Genomic DNA, 17,207 nt, shown 5'->3' with positions numbered 1-17,207 from the left:
CATCAGGTTGTGGTACATATTACCACATGCTTTCACTTCTGCATAAATGCATCTCATGTCTTGTCACTGCACAGACTTTTAGATACCTTTCTAATCTATCCCATCCCCACCTGGATTAAAGACTTCATCTGCCTCCTGTTTTTGAATTTTGTACATGCTGTATCTGCAATGGTAAGTTAGATGACTTTGTATTCTGCTATGAGAAATATACAAGGTATTTAGACACATTATTGTTACATTATAGAGAAAGAAAAGCTGATTGGAGTGGCTTCATTTGCAGTTGTTTGAAGCCACTTTAACTCTTAAACTTGCATAACATGATATTTATTGAATGTACTGTATAATGTGCAATATTAGGTCAAATGAAATGAAAGAACGGTCAATGATTAAAAAGTATGGTTGAGGCAGATGACAGAGGTCAGTAAAATAAGTAATATTTACTTCAAACACTTCAATTCTGTAATTCCAAATTTAAACTGACAAATCACATCTCAAAATTAAAAATACTCCTAAGAGAAGGGGACAGGACATATCTTGCTGCCCCGTATAAATATATATTGAACATGCCACAACCTGAGGGACAGTGAATGACCTTGATGCACACACATGCAAATAATATATAATAAATATATAAACAATATATACATGTATATGGTGTGTTCATTTTGTATTTTGGAAATTGCATTTTGATGCTTTGGTACCATTGTTTTTCTAAAACATTCATGCCAATAAGCACCACTGAATGGAGTGGAATTGAAAATTGAAACCACCTTTTCAGGCTACATTTTCAGAGCCATCAACAAACAACTGAGATTAATTTGGTATCTTGTTTTTCAGACTATGTTGAAAAATATCTTCATCCTTGGTCAGCTTCTTCCATTAGTCAGGACCATAAATACCTCCTTCTTCCCATGTGACGCCGATGAGAATGCCACCACAGTGGACTGCTGCGACAGACCTCTTAGGCATGTCCCCTTCATCAAGTCTACCTCTGTAGTGTCACTCAATTTAAGTCGGACTAAGATACAGCAAGTGTGGCAGCATGCTTTCGCAGGTGTCCCAAACCTTCACACGCTGAAAATAATGGGGAATTGTCAACCAGGGCGACTGAGAGAAGAACACACATGCAAAATGGAGATCCACTATTATGCTTTTCGGAGCCTACTGAAGCTTCAGTTTCTGAATCTGTCAGGAAATAGCCTTACCTCCATTCCCTGGATACCTGAAACCCTGAGGGTTCTCGATCTACAGAATAATCACATCTTCCATATTACCCACCTTTCAAGAACTCCAAATCTTGAAGGACTCTTTCTTTCCAGGAACTGCTTTTATGCAAACCCTTGCAACCAGTCCTTTTATATCAGGGAGAGCATTTTCTGGGAGCTCCATAAACTCAAAAACCTTACTTTAGGATATAATAATTTGACGTCTGTCCCTAAAGGGCTGCCCCCCTCACTGGAGAGTCTGGATTTAAAAGAGAATACAATCACAGAGGTCTTAGAAGGAGCATTTGCCAACCTTACTATGCTCAAGAGTTTGAATTTGGAGTGGAACTGCCAGCGTTGTGACCATGCAGCGAGGCCATGTTTTCCTTGCCCACAAAATCTCCCTCTAAAACTACATCCAAACTCATTCTATGCTAAGTACAGCTCCATCAAATACCTAAGCTTGAGGGGTAATTCTCTGAAAACATTTCCAGAGGGCCTTTTCAGACATTTGAAGAATTTGACGAGATTGGACCTCTCTGACAACCTCCTGGCATATGCTATACGTAATGGCACCTTCTTCTCAGAGCTGAAGGGCCTCACTTGGATTAGCCTCATCTATAACTATGAACCACTGAGGACATTTCCGGAACTGATCCTATCCCCACATATTGGCGATATATCTGGACTACAACACCTCCTTCTGAGTGGTAACTTTTTCCACAAGCTTTCAATTCAGAGCCTTAGTGTTCTGTCCAAACTCAAAAGTCTAAAGAGACTAGAACTGAGAATGAACTTCATTAATACTTGTGACTTGACATATCTGAAACAGTTACCATCTCTTATCGATATCGACCTTTCCCAAAACATGCTGAATTTCCTTCCATGCTGCTCTAATTCTTTAACTGAGAATGTAGCACAGAAAAACTGTCACAACCAGAACTTATATGCACACAATTTACGTGACCAACCCCTTATTGTAAGAGATCGAGAAGTCACTTCTGTAAATGAGATCAGTGAATCAAACCAATTGAATGTGATGGAATTGGCAGAGGACAATGCATCACAATTTCTGTCACTGTGGGACTTCAGAAATCATTTCTGCCAGTACAAATTAACATTTGACCTGTCTCAAAATGACATTCTGTCTCTTAACAAACATGTGTTTGTGGGCATGGAAAATGCTGTTTGTTTAGACCTTTCCTTCAATTACATGAGCCAGGCATTGAAGGGTGGGCATTTTGATGGCTTGGAAAATTTAGTTTTGCTTAATTTGTCATACAATAGGCTTGATCTTTATTATGATTCCGCTTTCAGTGAGCTCAAAACTACTCTGAAGGTGTTAGATATTAGTAACAATGAGTTTCACTTTAAAATGAGGGGTATGGGCCATCGTTTGCAGTTCCTCCAAAATCTGACCAACTTGGAAGTCCTGAGTCTTGCAAACAATGCCATTGGGACGAGAGTAGATCAAAGGCTGATCAGCAGCTCTGTAAAGTACCTCTACTTCAATGGAAATCACCTTGATATTATGTGGGAGACTGACAACAACAAGTACACTCATTTCTTCCAAAACCTGACAAATCTCATCTACCTCGACATCTCTAACAACGGTCTAATGTCAGTCACGCCAGAAATATTGTATAACCTGCCAGGACGCATTGAGGCCCTCAGCATCAGCCACAATCTGCTAAACTATTTCCCATGGAAGAACATCTCAGGACTCAGAAATTTACGTCACCTGGACCTAAGTCAAAATTATCTCTCTTATTTGCCTTTTAAAGCCATAGATTTTGGAGCCAATTTTTCTCTCTTGGATCTCAGTCACAATCGCCTTAGTTTCATTCCAGAGATTTTCTTCAGGAAGGCAAAATCTTTGCAATATCTATATCTCAGTCACAATCAGATCAAAGAGTTGAACCATCAATATCTCCCTGCCCCTTTTAAAAATGGTAGTGCCCTTCAAAAACTTACCCTGCATGCCAACCCCTTTAAATGTGATTGTGGTACATCTTGGTTTGCGGACTTCTTGCATAGTACTCCAATACAGATTCCTTTTCTCTCCACACATATACACTGTGAATACCCAGAGTCCCAACTGGGCCATAGTGTCCTATCTATCGACCAGCATTCCTGCCAGGATATATATGGTAGCTTAGCCTTCCTTGTCAGTTCCTTCTTGGCTGTGACATTCACTGTTCTGCCCCTACTGAAGCATCTCTATGGCTGGGATATGTGGTATTGCTTACAGGTGCTTTGGGCAGGGCATAAAGGCTATTCCCAGCTCGCAGGTACTGACTCACAGAATCACTATGATGCTTTTGTGGTGTTTGACACCAGGAACCAGGCTGTGAGGGACTGGGTCTACAATGAGTTAATTGTGAATCTGGAGAACTCAAATCACAGGAGATTTTATCTCTGTTTAGAAGAGAGGGACTGGATTCCTGGGCTTTCATGTATTGAGAATCTACACAATGCTGTCTACAACAGTGTGAAAACAGTGTTTGTGCTGTCCAGTGGTTCTAATGGTGGTGAGACAGTGAATGGTGTGATCCGCCAGGCTTTCTTCATGGTTCAGCAGCGGCTTTTGGATGAGAAGGTCAGTAAAACTTACTTCTTACTTTCTTGTGCATTTTCTGGATGTCGGTCTCATCCACTCTGAGCTGTTGCCATGTTTTCACAACACAGAATTATCTCTGATTTTATCTAAACAAGGTGGATGTAGCTGTGCTGGTTCTGTTGGATGAGATGTTTCCCAAACTGAAGTACCTTCAGCTGAGGAAGAGGTTGTGCAGAAAGTCTGTGTTGTCCTGGCCGAGAAACCCAAGGGCTCAACCCCTTTTCTGGAATAAAATGAGAATGGCATTATCATCAGATAACCTAACATTTTACGACAACAACATGAGTGAAAGTTTTATGTGACTACACGCTAACTGCTGATACAGAGCTCCTCAGTGGACAAAGGGTGCTTTATTCTCCCATTACCTAATTTTGACAAACATATCCTCTGATTTGTGATGTCACATACATAATGATACTTGATTCATGTTTTTAATATGAATAATATTTTTTTTAATTTGGTATTGTAACAGCTCTTCCATGTAAATATTTAACTTGTCTTTTTCTTAAGCTTGTGTTCTGTTGTTTTATCTGATAATTTACAGTTGCTCTGTATTATGTTTTGAGTCTAATTTGTATTTTTTTTTATATAATTTGACATTTTCATTAATTCTTTATATTTCTGATCCTTAAGTTTCTTCACTTTTTTGTTTTTAGTGAGTTAATTGTTGTCTTCAGAGAGATTGGGTTGGTATATAGGCTGTAATTTTAACCCATTGTTAACTTTAAGTTTAGTTAAGACTTTGTATATAGATGTTGAGACATTGATATTGGACTAAACAAATAAACTTGAATTGATTTCATACCAGTAGGTTAGTTTATAGTATTAATATTGGTGTTAGTATTGCAAAAACATACCATAATATACCTGTGTATAAAACACCCCCACCCCCAAATTCAAAATTTCACTTCTCTTTGGTTAGATACTGTGAGGAAATGAAACCTGTAATCTGTTACAGGTTACAGAAGATTTACCAACTTCACCCACTGCATCTAATCAGTAAAGGAATTGTCAACCATGAATTCTCAAGAAATCTGAGGGGAACACTTGGGACAGGGATATAATGTCTCAAAACACCAGCTCGCTGGTAACATCAGAAGGAGATGAAGCTTTATGGAAGCAGTTCTGTAGGAAGCTGACTAGAAGAGGAGATTAAGTGTTATGTTAAGTGACAGATGTGCATATAAGATACAAAAAAAAAAACATACACACAAGCTGCAGCTGCTTGTACTGTACATCTATTTTAGCTTTTACACTTGGATCCCACTTTCATTTTTTGTCTTATGATGTGGGACTGCGACTGACAAACAACATCTCTTTTCTGAGAGTGAAACCTCTGACCAAAATAGTTATTCTTACACATTTGCTGTTTGAGTTATATTGAGTGAATGAACAGTAAACTGAACACCTGCTGTTCCATTGTAAAGTTTCCCTACACTGCTGGGCTGCCTTGGCCCAGGTCCACAGTTTTGAGCACATTCGAAACTAGTTGTGGCTTTATCCAATCATAATTTTAGATTACTTCTCAAGTCTCTACATTTAATACAATGAACAGCTTCACATATTGATGGCTGTCAGGGTATTGCTGTCTGGTTTGTAGGAAAAAAAAAATGATTGGAATCCCATGTGCTTATTTGCTTGAATTTAAATGCAAGTGATTTTTTATTTTTTTTTTTTTTAGTTTGGGTTTTAAGAGCTAAGGCCATGCAAACGCCATGCCCAACTGACGCTCATGTAGGTGTATGAAAAAAAAAGAAAAAAGAATAGAAACCCTCCAATCGTTACTGTTCGTGCTGCCCCACCACGCCGTGTGGGTCGCGGACGCGCCGGCTTGGCAGAGCGCGCCCACGCAGACCCGATGGCAGGACAGGTCAGGAGAGAGCTGAGCCGATGAGATCATGGAGCCTGCGCCGAGGTCGGACCGGGTACGGCTGAGACTTCGCGCCGATGGAGAGGCGCCTGTCCGGTAAGCTACAGAGCACACGTTGAGTGCACGCACCTGGACTTCGTGGCATCGTTTTGGCCACACGCAGGGTTTAAACGAGTGAAACTGTGTGCTCTCAGTTTGTGCGGGCAGATTAATTTATTATGTAAGGCACTCGCTCGGACTCATGTAGCCGTGTGCAATATGAGCAAAGAAACTAATCCTTCATGCCCGTGGTCGTAGTAGAGTTATTCGGGCGTCTGTGTCCGGGCTGCGTAATCACATGCCGCTCATGAACTACAGGGAGCTCGATAGTTTGGTCGGCAGCATGTTGAACTTCGTGAACAGGGGATGGGATCTTGCGGACAGTTTATTTCCATGCACATTAACGACTTGTGCTATTGCAGTCTGGGCGGCGACTGGACTTTTCTCTTCGCGGCAACAGCTGGCTGCCTGCTCAGAAGTAAGTGCAGAGGCTCGGGGACCGGGGAAGTGAGGCGTTTCCTACTTGTGGCATTCTGTTTTTGCATCTTTTTTTTTTTTCTTTTTTTCTCCAACTGTCCGTTCTTTGTGTGTCAGTCCCTTTCTTTCTCTCAGCGTGGTTTGACACGGGTGGTGTACACAGCTGCGTGAACTTGGCGCCATCGAAACTGACCAGCTGCAGTGACTTGTGATATCTCCATCTTAATTCAACTGATACACGGAGCTTTAATAGTAGCGAGCTGACATATTTGCAGTTTCTTTACAGTTGTCTTTGTTGTTTTGTTTGAACCGTCATCGTTGAATTGCCGCCCTCACTTTAGATAAGCATTTTTACACCTGATGGGCCAAAATTATACACGGAATTGATGGTTCCATTGCTGGAACATAGGGCTTAAATTCATTGTCTCTAACAATGATGGATAAGGGATTGACAGCTATGTTATGACTGACAAGCAGACTTAACCAATCTCTCAGTTGAATCCTGTGCAGTGACTCCCAGCACCCAATCCTCTTGGATTAGAGGAGGGATTATGATTTGGATTTGCCTCTGCTTTGCAGACCGTCTCCAATATCTGGTCCATAACAGACTAGGTTGAGCTTACTTTGATTCCCCAAGGATATATTTACCTACTTGTATAAATGTATAGCTATTTACACCACAGAGACAACAAATGACCCTATACTATTTTGTATGATATAAAAATATTGTATAATATATGGTGATTTTGTACTCATATAGGCACATTATTAACATGCTGTACCTTCCAAGTATGATTTAGCCTAAATTCCAACAGTCTATTTTTGTCCTCTATTTTTAGTTGAAGCCTAAGGTACTGATGTGTCTACAGCCTGATAAAGTGTGATGATGAATTTGCAGGTGCCCCAGAGGGATGGCAGATAGTAAAGACTGGTCTTCCAATTCCCTCTGCATTCTGCCCTGGGTGTAGCCAATTACACACTTTTCTCCCTGTTTCCTTAAAACCTGAGCAGACTTAGAATCCATGTGCCTCATGAGGAGTAGAGTCAGTGCTGTCCATGGTGCTGAAATGGTCCAGCTGGTCCCTCTGTTTTTTTTTTTCTTTCACCGTATACTGTGGCGACTCTGGCTGTGCAAGGTATTCTGACCGTAATGAGAAAGGGCCTTATAGTAGCCAGTGGTATGGAGCACCACGGAGCTCCACCCAGGTGATTAGAGACATTCTTTTCCTGTTCTCCCCTCACTCTCACAAGTCCAAATAATGAAGAGAGAATAATGAAGATATGAGTGAAGACTAACAAATTATGGTATCCACTGTTTAAAGTCTGTAAAGTGTTAGTTATTTAGTCTTCACCCATGAACCATGTAGGGCTGGAGTTGCTGTTGTATGTCAGATGTGTTGCCTTGGTCACTTATTCTTATTATTGATCAGATAGGTCTTGATTTAAACCACAGTTCTACCAAATGTTTAGACATTTAACGTTTAACATTTGAGAAGTTTTGAAGAAAACATGTTTATATTGCTCAAAGCAAAGTACCAAAAAGTTGTTTTCGTATCAGTATGTAACCTCTTATATTGTAATTAGTATCATAACCATGTATTGATGCTGCTTATGTTATTTTTTTACACAAAAACAATGGCACTTCTTTATTGCATGGATCATGCTGCCTTTTTTGCAGCCTGAGCCGTCCCTGGCAGTCTTCTGCAGATACGCTCAGACATTAAGCGTTCATTGTGTCCAAGAGGGACATCTGATCATTCTGATCATGTGGCCGGTGGTCATAAACTTTCCACCTTTATGAGGAAAATAATTCCTCTGTGGGATTGAAGGATGGAGGGTAAGGTGGAGGGAAGAGTGACCGCATCTCTGTGACTGGGAGAGAGCAGTCAAACAGCCACATCATCCCATTAAATTACAAAATGTTCTGGATTTGGCCTCAGATGCCCCCCCTCCACTGTACAAGTCTTTCATAGAGGTCATCAAGGAACGAAGAGAGGCAATCAGTGTTGCATCTCCAGATTAGGATATTATGTGTTTTTTAATGCGTTTTTAAATTTCTTTTTAGGTGAACATGTGTGAATTCAGTGTTATTTAAGGTTTTGAATTTAAATGAAACCCTACAATAGTACTGTACGTAGTTCTGTCATTTTTACAATAGTATATAAACATGTGCAATATGAACTGTAAATACAAACGTTTGGTGGTATTTTACTTTAAGAGAGAAAACAGTTAATGAATCTTAAAAGGTGTGATCCACAGTTTGGTCCACGCTGACTGTATGCAGAGATTTTAAAAGGTGAACTCAGTATTGAGAAATGTGATATGATTTGTCTTTCTCTCAATGTGTGTCTTACTTTTTACCTGTCTAGAATCCATGATGATGTCCTGCACTGTAGCTGAAACCACAAGACCTTTGGCCTCTGTGCGTAGGAGCCCCGTAGCTAACAGTCACTGCTGCTTTCTTTTAACAGGACTAAATAAGACTCAGCCTCGTGCCCTAAAGAATCAGGGATGGACAGGTGAAAACTGAGAGGCTGAGAAGTGGCCTTTACCTGAAATCTTGTTATACATTCTTGTTCCATAAAGGGACATGAAAATATTCCCAACTTTAACAGTTTCCTGTCAGAAGTCCACTTTTGCCATATAAAAAATGCCTTTAAATATTAGAGCCAAGCCCTCACAGAGCAAGCTGTCTGCTGGCCCAAAGAATAGTGGGCACACTGATGGCGGCATGTCTCATTCACGCTTTGCACGGTCCCCTAAACAGGGGAAAGGCAAACAGGCTGTAAGCTCAGCACCAGGCTCCCGGTCAGGGCTTGAACCAGGCTCTGTGTCAGGAGGTGTGCCTGCACCTGTGCCTACGCCTAAATTGACAGGAGGTCAAGGGCCGGTGTCGAGGCCAGGTTCAAAGAGCAAACCTGCCACAGCAGCAGACAAAGGAGCAGCTCGCGGTTCGGCGACAGCACCTGGGGGTAAGACAATGTCTATGGAGAATATTCAGTCTTTGAGTGCTGCCTATGCCACTTCAGGCACCATGTACCCCAGTGAGCGCGATTCCTTGGAACCCTCTGGTGGGTACCCCAAAGGCACTATGACGCTGGGCAGGAGCACCAGCCGCTCCTCCTACACTGGCCGGACAACAGCAATGGGTAGCAGCCCAAACATCACCTCCTCTGGGCTGCATCACTTGTCAGACCACTATGGAGACCAGACCTTGCTTTCTGCAAGGACTTCCAGTCTGCGGCACCAGTCTGGCAGGCATCCACAGACACTGGACTCTGCTGGACGGGGAGAGGCTTCCACATTTGATCTCCAGGCTCAGCTGAGGGAGCTGCAGAGGGAGAATGACAACCTGAGGAGAGAACTTGATGGAGGGAGGGATGGAAGGACAGGCCCCAGCATGAACAGTGTCAACTTCTGGAGCCCCGATGTAAAGCGAGACAAGGGGGGTAGGCGGGAGGAGGGTGTGAGGACCTCAGCTCTGAAGGACCAATACAGGACAAACCAAGAGGAACTCCAGGTGAGAAAACTGACAAATTGAAGAGTTTGTTTCAAAGATGCATCATATCCACGTCGAGCAAAACTTTTAAATGGCACAAACAACTTCATCCAATGCGCAACAACTTCAGTATTAAACAGTGAGTCACCCCAGCAGTGAAGGCATCAAAATTTTCAAATGGTAGAAATCTCCATTTGAAATGAAACTCTTTCATTTGTGTGCTCGCACAGACTTTTTGTATCGACTCGCCCATCTCCTCTGCACATCATACCTTTTGTTCCTGTCTTCAAGGTTGCATAGGAAGGTTTCTGTCTACTTCATTTGTAAAGATGCTTGCCAGGCTCAGCGCTGTCTGTGTTTCCATGGGAACATGCCCATGGTGGCAGCCATTTTAAGTGTTAGCCAGATTCAAAAAAAGCTCACAGCTACTCCTGAAGGGATAGTGACCATGGCTGTCCTGTGCTACCTCTCCCTGGAGTCTGGCCCACTCAGTCTGAGGCATTATCCATCTGTCTGTCTCACTGCACATACACACTGTATGTCTGTTCTTTCCTCCTCTGTCGTTCTGCTTTCTATCTTGCCGACAGTCTGTTTCTCCATTTGTCTGTGTGGCATTTTACCTCCTCATGTGTCGTGTGTGTTTGTCAGCGTTTCTCTGGAGGGAAATACCTGGAAATCCACATAAGATATATTTCATCCTGCTCTGAGACTCTTTGACACACGATGCAGCTTGTGTGTGTTCTGTTGAATCTCTTTATAGCCGTCTCCTGCACCTCATCTCTCTCACACAGGCGTGCATGAACTTTAATTATATCTGCACTCCTGCATCTGACTCTTTCCTCTTGTAACCAAGGAGCCACCTCTGCATTTGTATTTATAGCTTTTTCATCTCACATTGTCATAATGTGTGGACACTGTGAGACACACACCCACACACACCCGCACCTCTCATTTTGAAACCAAAAATATAAAACATAAAGTTTGAAAATTTAACCAGAATTGCTTTGCTCTCTCGGGAAGATAATAATTGCTGCTCTTTACAGAGTTTTGGTTGATACAAAATAACTTCCTTTAAACAGAATTATCTGTAAAATTGCGGAAGATCTGCGTTTACCCCCCGTCATTCTCTTCCTGAAAAGAAAACCACATGCACACACACAGCCCACATACAGGGACACAAAAACAGATACACACTCTGTTTTACCACCCACAAAGCTGCCAGAAGGACTATAGTGAGATTTACAGACAATGAATGTGTGTTTTCACTGAACTAGTATTCCTGAGATTCATGTGTCTGTGGCATTAAAATGGAGCAGGACAGTCTCTGTGTATCTACAGGCTGGTCCTGACTTGGCCCTGTCTGTGATAGATGGATGTGTTTGTCTCTGTTCCGCTCCTGCAGGCGATAGACTCATACAACTATTGTGTTACTTTTTTTTCCCAAGTATCGGCTCATTTGTCTCTCCCATACTAACACCCTCTATTGTCCTGTGTTTTTACCTCGACGTGCGCCTCCTTTTATCTTTATTTATCCACTGAAACCGCTTAGTGTACCTTACCTGTAGATTCATGACCCCATAACCCTTGTGTGCCTTATTAAAAGCCCTTATTAATAGAGTACAATAGGTCACCAGTTGAAGCAGAAATGGATAATTTCATCAATGTGATCAAAACTGGCAGTCCATTTAAAAATCTCGGAGGGGGCGGGTCCATCGAACCACCTGCCAAAACCACACAAATAAAAAGAAAAGATCCTGCATCCTGTCTTTGATAGATTCCATTAAAAGCTCAAGTAATGTTGTGTCCTCTAGCCCTCATATGTAGCCTGTTGTCTGAATAGAAGAACCATCTACCATCTGTCATACACTTCTAGCATCTTTAATATGACTTGATACAGAAAAACAATGTGACACACACCCACTAGTAATGTGTCCGACTGTAGTATCAGTTTGGTTGTTAATGGAACCCAATAAATCAGTGTGTTCTATGTTAGCTTATATATCCTGCCAGCAAAACATTAATCATTATAGGACATTATATTACTCGTTCTGTTAGGGTTACAACTAAGAAATACTTAAATTCATCTCCTGGTTATTTTCTCGATTAGTCGTTTAGTCTATAAAATGTCTGAAAACAGTGAAAAAGTTGATTATGTTTCACAGTCTCCAAAGTCACGTCATCAAGTGTCCTGCTTTGTCCAACCAACCCAAAATATTCAGTTTACAGCAACAGTAAAAAGAGAAAACATGAAATCTTAACATATAAAAGGCTGAAATGAGCAAATTTGTTATCATCAAAATAGTGTCAGATTATTTTTCTGTTGATCGACTAATCAATTAATTGACTAATCTCTCTCCCTCTCTCTTTTCTTATACACACACACACACACACAGACACAAGAATAGTCCAACCCCAGTCAATAGTGATCGCAACTTCAATAGCAATAGCAATCACTCATTAAATTGTTACCAGCCATTTTTGTCTCAACTTTAACTTTCTCTCACAGTGTTTACAGTCCTATCATTTAAGATAAAAAAAGACCTTTATCTTTCATTTACCAGTTAATTTTGAGAAGAGAAAAGCCACACCTCATGCAGACGATGCTATTCTAACTCTCATCTGTTGTCACTTCTCTCTCCCTTATCACCTCTACCTCACATCTCTCCTTTCAGATTATCACTTTCCAGCTCTTTTTTTCCCCCCTTCTTCTCTGTTTCCCTTGTTTTTTTGCCCTTTGAGACACTCGGGGAAGAGTTCAGTCTGACAGGAGAACTTTATCATTAGCATAAAGAATGTCACCTTTTCTCTCAGCCGCAATGACCAGAGGTGTCCCCTCACCATCTGTTTGTTTGGTGTGTGTGTGTGTGTGTGTGTATGCATGGTGTGTACATTTGTACATATGCATTTGTGTCTACAGTCTGGGTTGTGTGTGTGTGTGTGTGTGCGTGCGGAGGATCTTTGTGTGGAGGATTGTCCACCCACTCTGACTTGATATTCAGTGGTAGCTTGTTGCATTGATTATCCCTGGTCGCCCTCGCCTCCCTCCTACATCTCAATTCTGTGTCCTTGGTGCTCCCCACCTTCTTGACTCAAGCAGAGGAGAAAAAATTAGTAATACCTTCACATGGATGAAAAGATTAGTAATTTAACTTCCGTTTTGTTTGTTTCATTTATTTTTCACACTCTATGTTGCGTATGGTGTTGTGTGAGTGTTTATTTTTTCTTTTCCTTACACCAGTTTCTCACCTCGCTTAGTCAAGAATGCCCTGTGTCCATGGTTTCAAGCACAGACTGAATTTCCATTTCCAAGACAGGAGAGATGAGAGCTGTGAATGTAAATTTACATATTGTTATTTGTATTACTTTGCACCGCAGCATGCGGCAAAAGCAGGAATGTGTTTTTTCTCAGCACTGCTCTGTTGGGGCCCATCTGTGTTACTTAGTAATAAATGAGTTGACAAATAAATCAGTCAGTGCATCAGTAAACATCTTCAGTTTCTTTCATGCACTGATGAGTCCATCTATACAAACTCACTTTGCTCAGACAAACCCACAAAAATTATTTTAGTTTGAGGCAGAGATCTTCTCAACGTGGTGCACATGCCATTTAGAGTTTTCTGTTCTGTATGATGGCAAAGCAAGAAACTGTGGGGAAAATGTATTTGTATTATCAGTCTGTTCACGTGTCGTATTGAGTGGACAATTGTGGGCCCCAAAGGGCTCTTTACAGTTAGGCAGTAGCTGTAGCTCTGATTGTCTTTGAGGTACTCTGTTAACATGACATATTTTAATTGTTTTCATGTGGAATACCATCACCTTTTACCCTGTCCTCTTTTGATGGTCATCTCATTGCAAACAAATCGCCATCACTTTTGCACTGAATTACAGTACATACCATGTCCTTGCCTTGTGTTAGATATGTCTAGATAAAGATATGTCGCCCCCTTGTGACCAAAGCATGTGATCACCACCTAACAAACATACAAACTGAGGAGACTGAAGTAATCTACTAGTGGTTTGATATTTAGAGTATTTTTTATTCTGCCTGCTTTCTATTTTGGCTTTATGCATGTGTGTGTGTGTCTTTCTTATGTCACATCTCTCTGCTGCAGCATGGGGATATCAGAAGAAACAAGGTTGGTTTTATGTACCAAACCATACAGTATATTTTTTGTATGTGTGTCATCATGTGTTCAGCAATTTTTGATTTGTGTGTGTGGTATGTTTCTGTGCCTATGAAATGAACAGGGAGTCAAGCTTTCTTTCTTTATCTTTGCAGCAGCTTCCGCTCACAGTTCAGGAGCTTCAGGAGGAGCTGAGGGCTCACAGGGAGATGAACAGTCGTTTGCAGCAACAACGGCAGCAGGGGAACTCTAGCTCCTATAGGGAACTCCATATGGACCAGGACCACAGAGGGGGGCTCAGTCCTGGCCACAGCCCCAGACAAAGCCCCAGCAACCTGCACAGTCCTGGGCCAAAGAACAGCCCCAGAGCCAGCCCATCCAACACCTACAGTCCAAGGCAACAGGAAGCTGACATCATTATTCACAGCCCTGGGTATGGCTGTAACACTGCAATAACCATGCAGAGAATCAGCCCCGCCAACACCCTTCAGCCTGGGCCAAGGAACAGCCCAAATCAGCCTCTCTATAGTTCCAGCCAAGGTCCGGCAGCAGCGCCCAGCTCTAGTTCCCTCCGACCTTGCAGCCCCTGCCAGGTGCCTGGCTGTGACGGCTTCTCCTCACCCCCTCCTGTGGATCCGTCAGAGGAGAATTTCTTCCGGCTGCAATCGGAGCACGAGCGGCAGGCCAAGGAGCTGTTCCTGCTGAGGAAGACCATGGAAGAGATGGAGATGAGAATCGACTCTCAGAAGCAGACGCTGGGGGCCCGGGACGAGAGCATCCAGAGGCTGTTGGAGATGCTTCAGGGCCAAGGTCAAGGTCAGGGACACTGGGGTCGGGGACAAAGGACAGGCATCATCACCATGGCTGCACAGGAGGCTGAGGCACAGCTGGAGAACATGCATGTGAGAGAGGTGTGTTTTTCTTCCTCATGTTTTTTAATGCTCCAGAGAATGAAAGGTTTTGCATCTGAAGCATTCATTTGTAGTATCAAAGTGAGTTTAACAGTAGAAGTGTTTTTTTTAGTATTGATATATTAATATTGCATTTCTATATCAACAATTCAGAGCAATTATGACGTCAGATTTCCCCCAGAATGATTTTGGAAATTGTACCACCATACAGTTTAGTGCACGATGGTTAGTTAAAAACAACAAGATGGCATTTAATTTTCAATACCAAATACCAAAACAGATAATGTGATACAGTATATTAATGGTTGCCATGATGTTAATGCTTTTTCCATATTATTACTTAAATGCATATATGATCTATTGTTTTAAGTATTTAGTTCAATACGGATATTTAGTGATGAGATTAATTGATATTTGTCTGTGCATTTATTTGCTTGTATCTGTGTGTGTGTGTGTGTGTGTGCGTGCCTGCGTGCCTGTGAATGTGTTTGTATTATGTAGAGTGTGGGAGCAGAAAGCAGCTCAGCAGGTCTTATCAATGGGCCAGATTAACATACGGACAGCTCTAAGCCTTTATACAGCCATGCAGTTTTACAATCTGACTCTGTTCCCGTGTGTGTGTGTGTGTGTGTGTGTATGTGTGTGTGTGTGTGTCTGTGTGCCTCTGTGTGTGCGCATGCTCACACCGCAATTGCTCATTTGCTATTTTTCTGTGCTTTGTACACAGCATTTGGCATTTAGCATTCATTATGCAGTATGTGACATGCAGTGAGATTGTTGTCCAGTGGAAATTAAACATAATTTAATGAGGCAGAAATTTTGGTTGCAGCTCTTCATAAAAGTCTCAGTTAAAATACAAGAGAAGACCAATCTTCTTTGCTGATTTAGGAGCCAAGTCTTTCACATTTTTTCAGTCTTACACTTCGGAGACTCAGTTTTATTGATTGAGTATTTTAAAGTACCCGGCCTGCAGTAAGTGTTGGTGTAGCACAGGTGTGTCTGTAGCCTTTGCCAGGAGGGCGAGCAGGAGGCTGCTCTGTGCTCCTCATTCCTGCCTTGTTTATTTTTAACTCCTAAATCTTCTTAGCCTTTAATTTCTCTACCTCTCTGTCAGTGTGGGTGTGTTTGTGTGTGTGGGTGTGTTTGTGTGTGTGTGTGTGTGTGTGTCTGTCTGTGTGTGTGTGCGCGTGCTTTATATGTCTGTTCTTGCCTCGGCTATTGTTTGTGTCACAATGTTCTTGTTTTTCTGTCTTTGTGTTTGTCTGCCTCTCTTTGCTGTGCCCAGTCAGAATGATTGTGTGTGTGTGTTTGTGCGTCTGTGGGAATGCGACCATGTGTGCACATCTGGGGCCTGTCGGCTTAGCGTTTCTAGCGAGGACACTCCCTCGCTGGGCTGCCGGTGGCTGATGGGATATCCACCCATGCCGGGTGTTTGGTCACTGTGGTGATTTTGTCAGAGGGGAGCGTGGGTGTTTCAGCCCATGCTAATGCAGCCACTGCTGTGCATGTGTGTATTTGTGTGTGTGTGTGTGTGTGTGTGTGTGTGTGTGACTATTTGTATGTATAGGACCTAACCATGCTGTGTGTGTAAGAGGTGAGTACCTGTTAACACACGCTCTGTGTGCTGTGCTATTTTTAACTGCTTGACAGCTTAACACGTACTGTGTGCAGTGGAGGAGGAGAGGGCGAGTGAGTCTGAGAGGTGAGAGAGAGAGAGTGAGAGAGATGGGAGAAAGGAGTGTTTTTCTAAGGTAGAAAAACAGGCTATGTTTGTCTGAATATTAATGTATGATTAATGAGGGAAAACACTCTGACCGCCCTGATTGAAAAGAGAGGTGATTGTTGTTCTTTCGTTTTTTTTCCCCTCGTTCCTTTCTGGCCTCCTCTCCTCTGAGGTTGAGATGGGGTGATGGAGCCTCCCTGTGTGGATATATGTATATAAGTGTGTGTGTGTGTGTGTGTGTGTGTGCGTGTGTGTGTGTGTGTGTGTGTGTGTGAGATGGAGAGGCATGCACACACACACACACACACACACACACACACACACACACACACACACACACACACACACACACACACACACACACAGACAGACTGCAGACAGGTCGTTTGCATACTTGCGTACTTTGATGTGTTGAACTGAGCTGAATTGATTACTGCATAAACTGCAGTCAGTGTAGCTGTTCATTTTCAGTTTTTCAGCCTTGCTGAAAGTGACAGAGGCACCAAACTCAGTGTTCATATGCCGAAGAGCTCTTGAATTGCTATTTGTATTTTTATTGTGTGGGCTGTATATACAGAACATGCGTTAAGATCTATGGTTAACAGTGTGCATGGTCCATATGAATAGACACATATTTTAAATATACTTTTTATAGTAGCCTGAAAATCATTGAATTGTAATGAGGGTAAGGAAAGCATATTTAAGATAGTGAATAAAGTAGCTGCTGAGGGATAAAATA

General features: G+C 42.1%; 2 protein-coding genes across 15 annotated transcripts in view; both read left to right on the top strand.

Moving 5' to 3' along the window:
- The first annotated feature begins 71 nt into the window (after positions 1–71).
- tlr9 (toll-like receptor 9) lies at positions 72–4,256 on the top strand. The gene is made up of 3 exons (XM_071476391.1): positions 72–171; positions 838–3,804; positions 3,921–4,256. The coding sequence occupies exons 1-3, from the start codon at positions 169–171 to the stop codon at positions 4,125–4,127; spliced, it is 3,177 nt and encodes a 1,058-aa protein (XP_071332492.1). The 5' UTR covers positions 72–168; the 3' UTR covers positions 4,128–4,256.
- A 1,393-nt stretch (positions 4,257–5,649) lies between these two features.
- Positions 5,650–17,207, top strand: part of LOC139620643 (ERC protein 2) — a 151,983-nt gene continuing 140,425 nt past the window's right edge. For 5 of the 14 annotated variants that reach the window (XM_071476382.1, XM_071476379.1, XM_071476380.1 and 2 more), the window contains exons 1-4: positions 5,656–5,791; positions 8,581–9,731; positions 13,823–13,846; positions 13,990–14,745. In XM_071476382.1, coding sequence (XP_071332483.1) covers positions 8,862–9,731; positions 13,823–13,846; positions 13,990–14,745 — 1,650 coding nt within the window. In that variant the 5' untranslated portion in view covers positions 5,656–5,791; positions 8,581–8,861. The other 9 variants (XM_071476372.1, XM_071476376.1, XM_071476373.1 and 6 more) reach the window with 8 other exon arrangements.

The sequence above is a fragment of the Trachinotus anak genome, unplaced genomic scaffold (assembly GCF_046630095.1).
Source record: "Trachinotus anak isolate AG129_WGS33_773 ecotype Australia unplaced genomic scaffold, CSIRO_AGI_Tana_v1 ptg000004l, whole genome shotgun sequence".
Classification (NCBI taxonomy): Eukaryota; Metazoa; Chordata; class Actinopteri; order Carangiformes; family Carangidae; genus Trachinotus; species Trachinotus anak.
The sequence above is the reverse complement of the archived record's forward strand: the minus strand, read 5'-3'. Positions and strand labels throughout refer to the sequence as shown.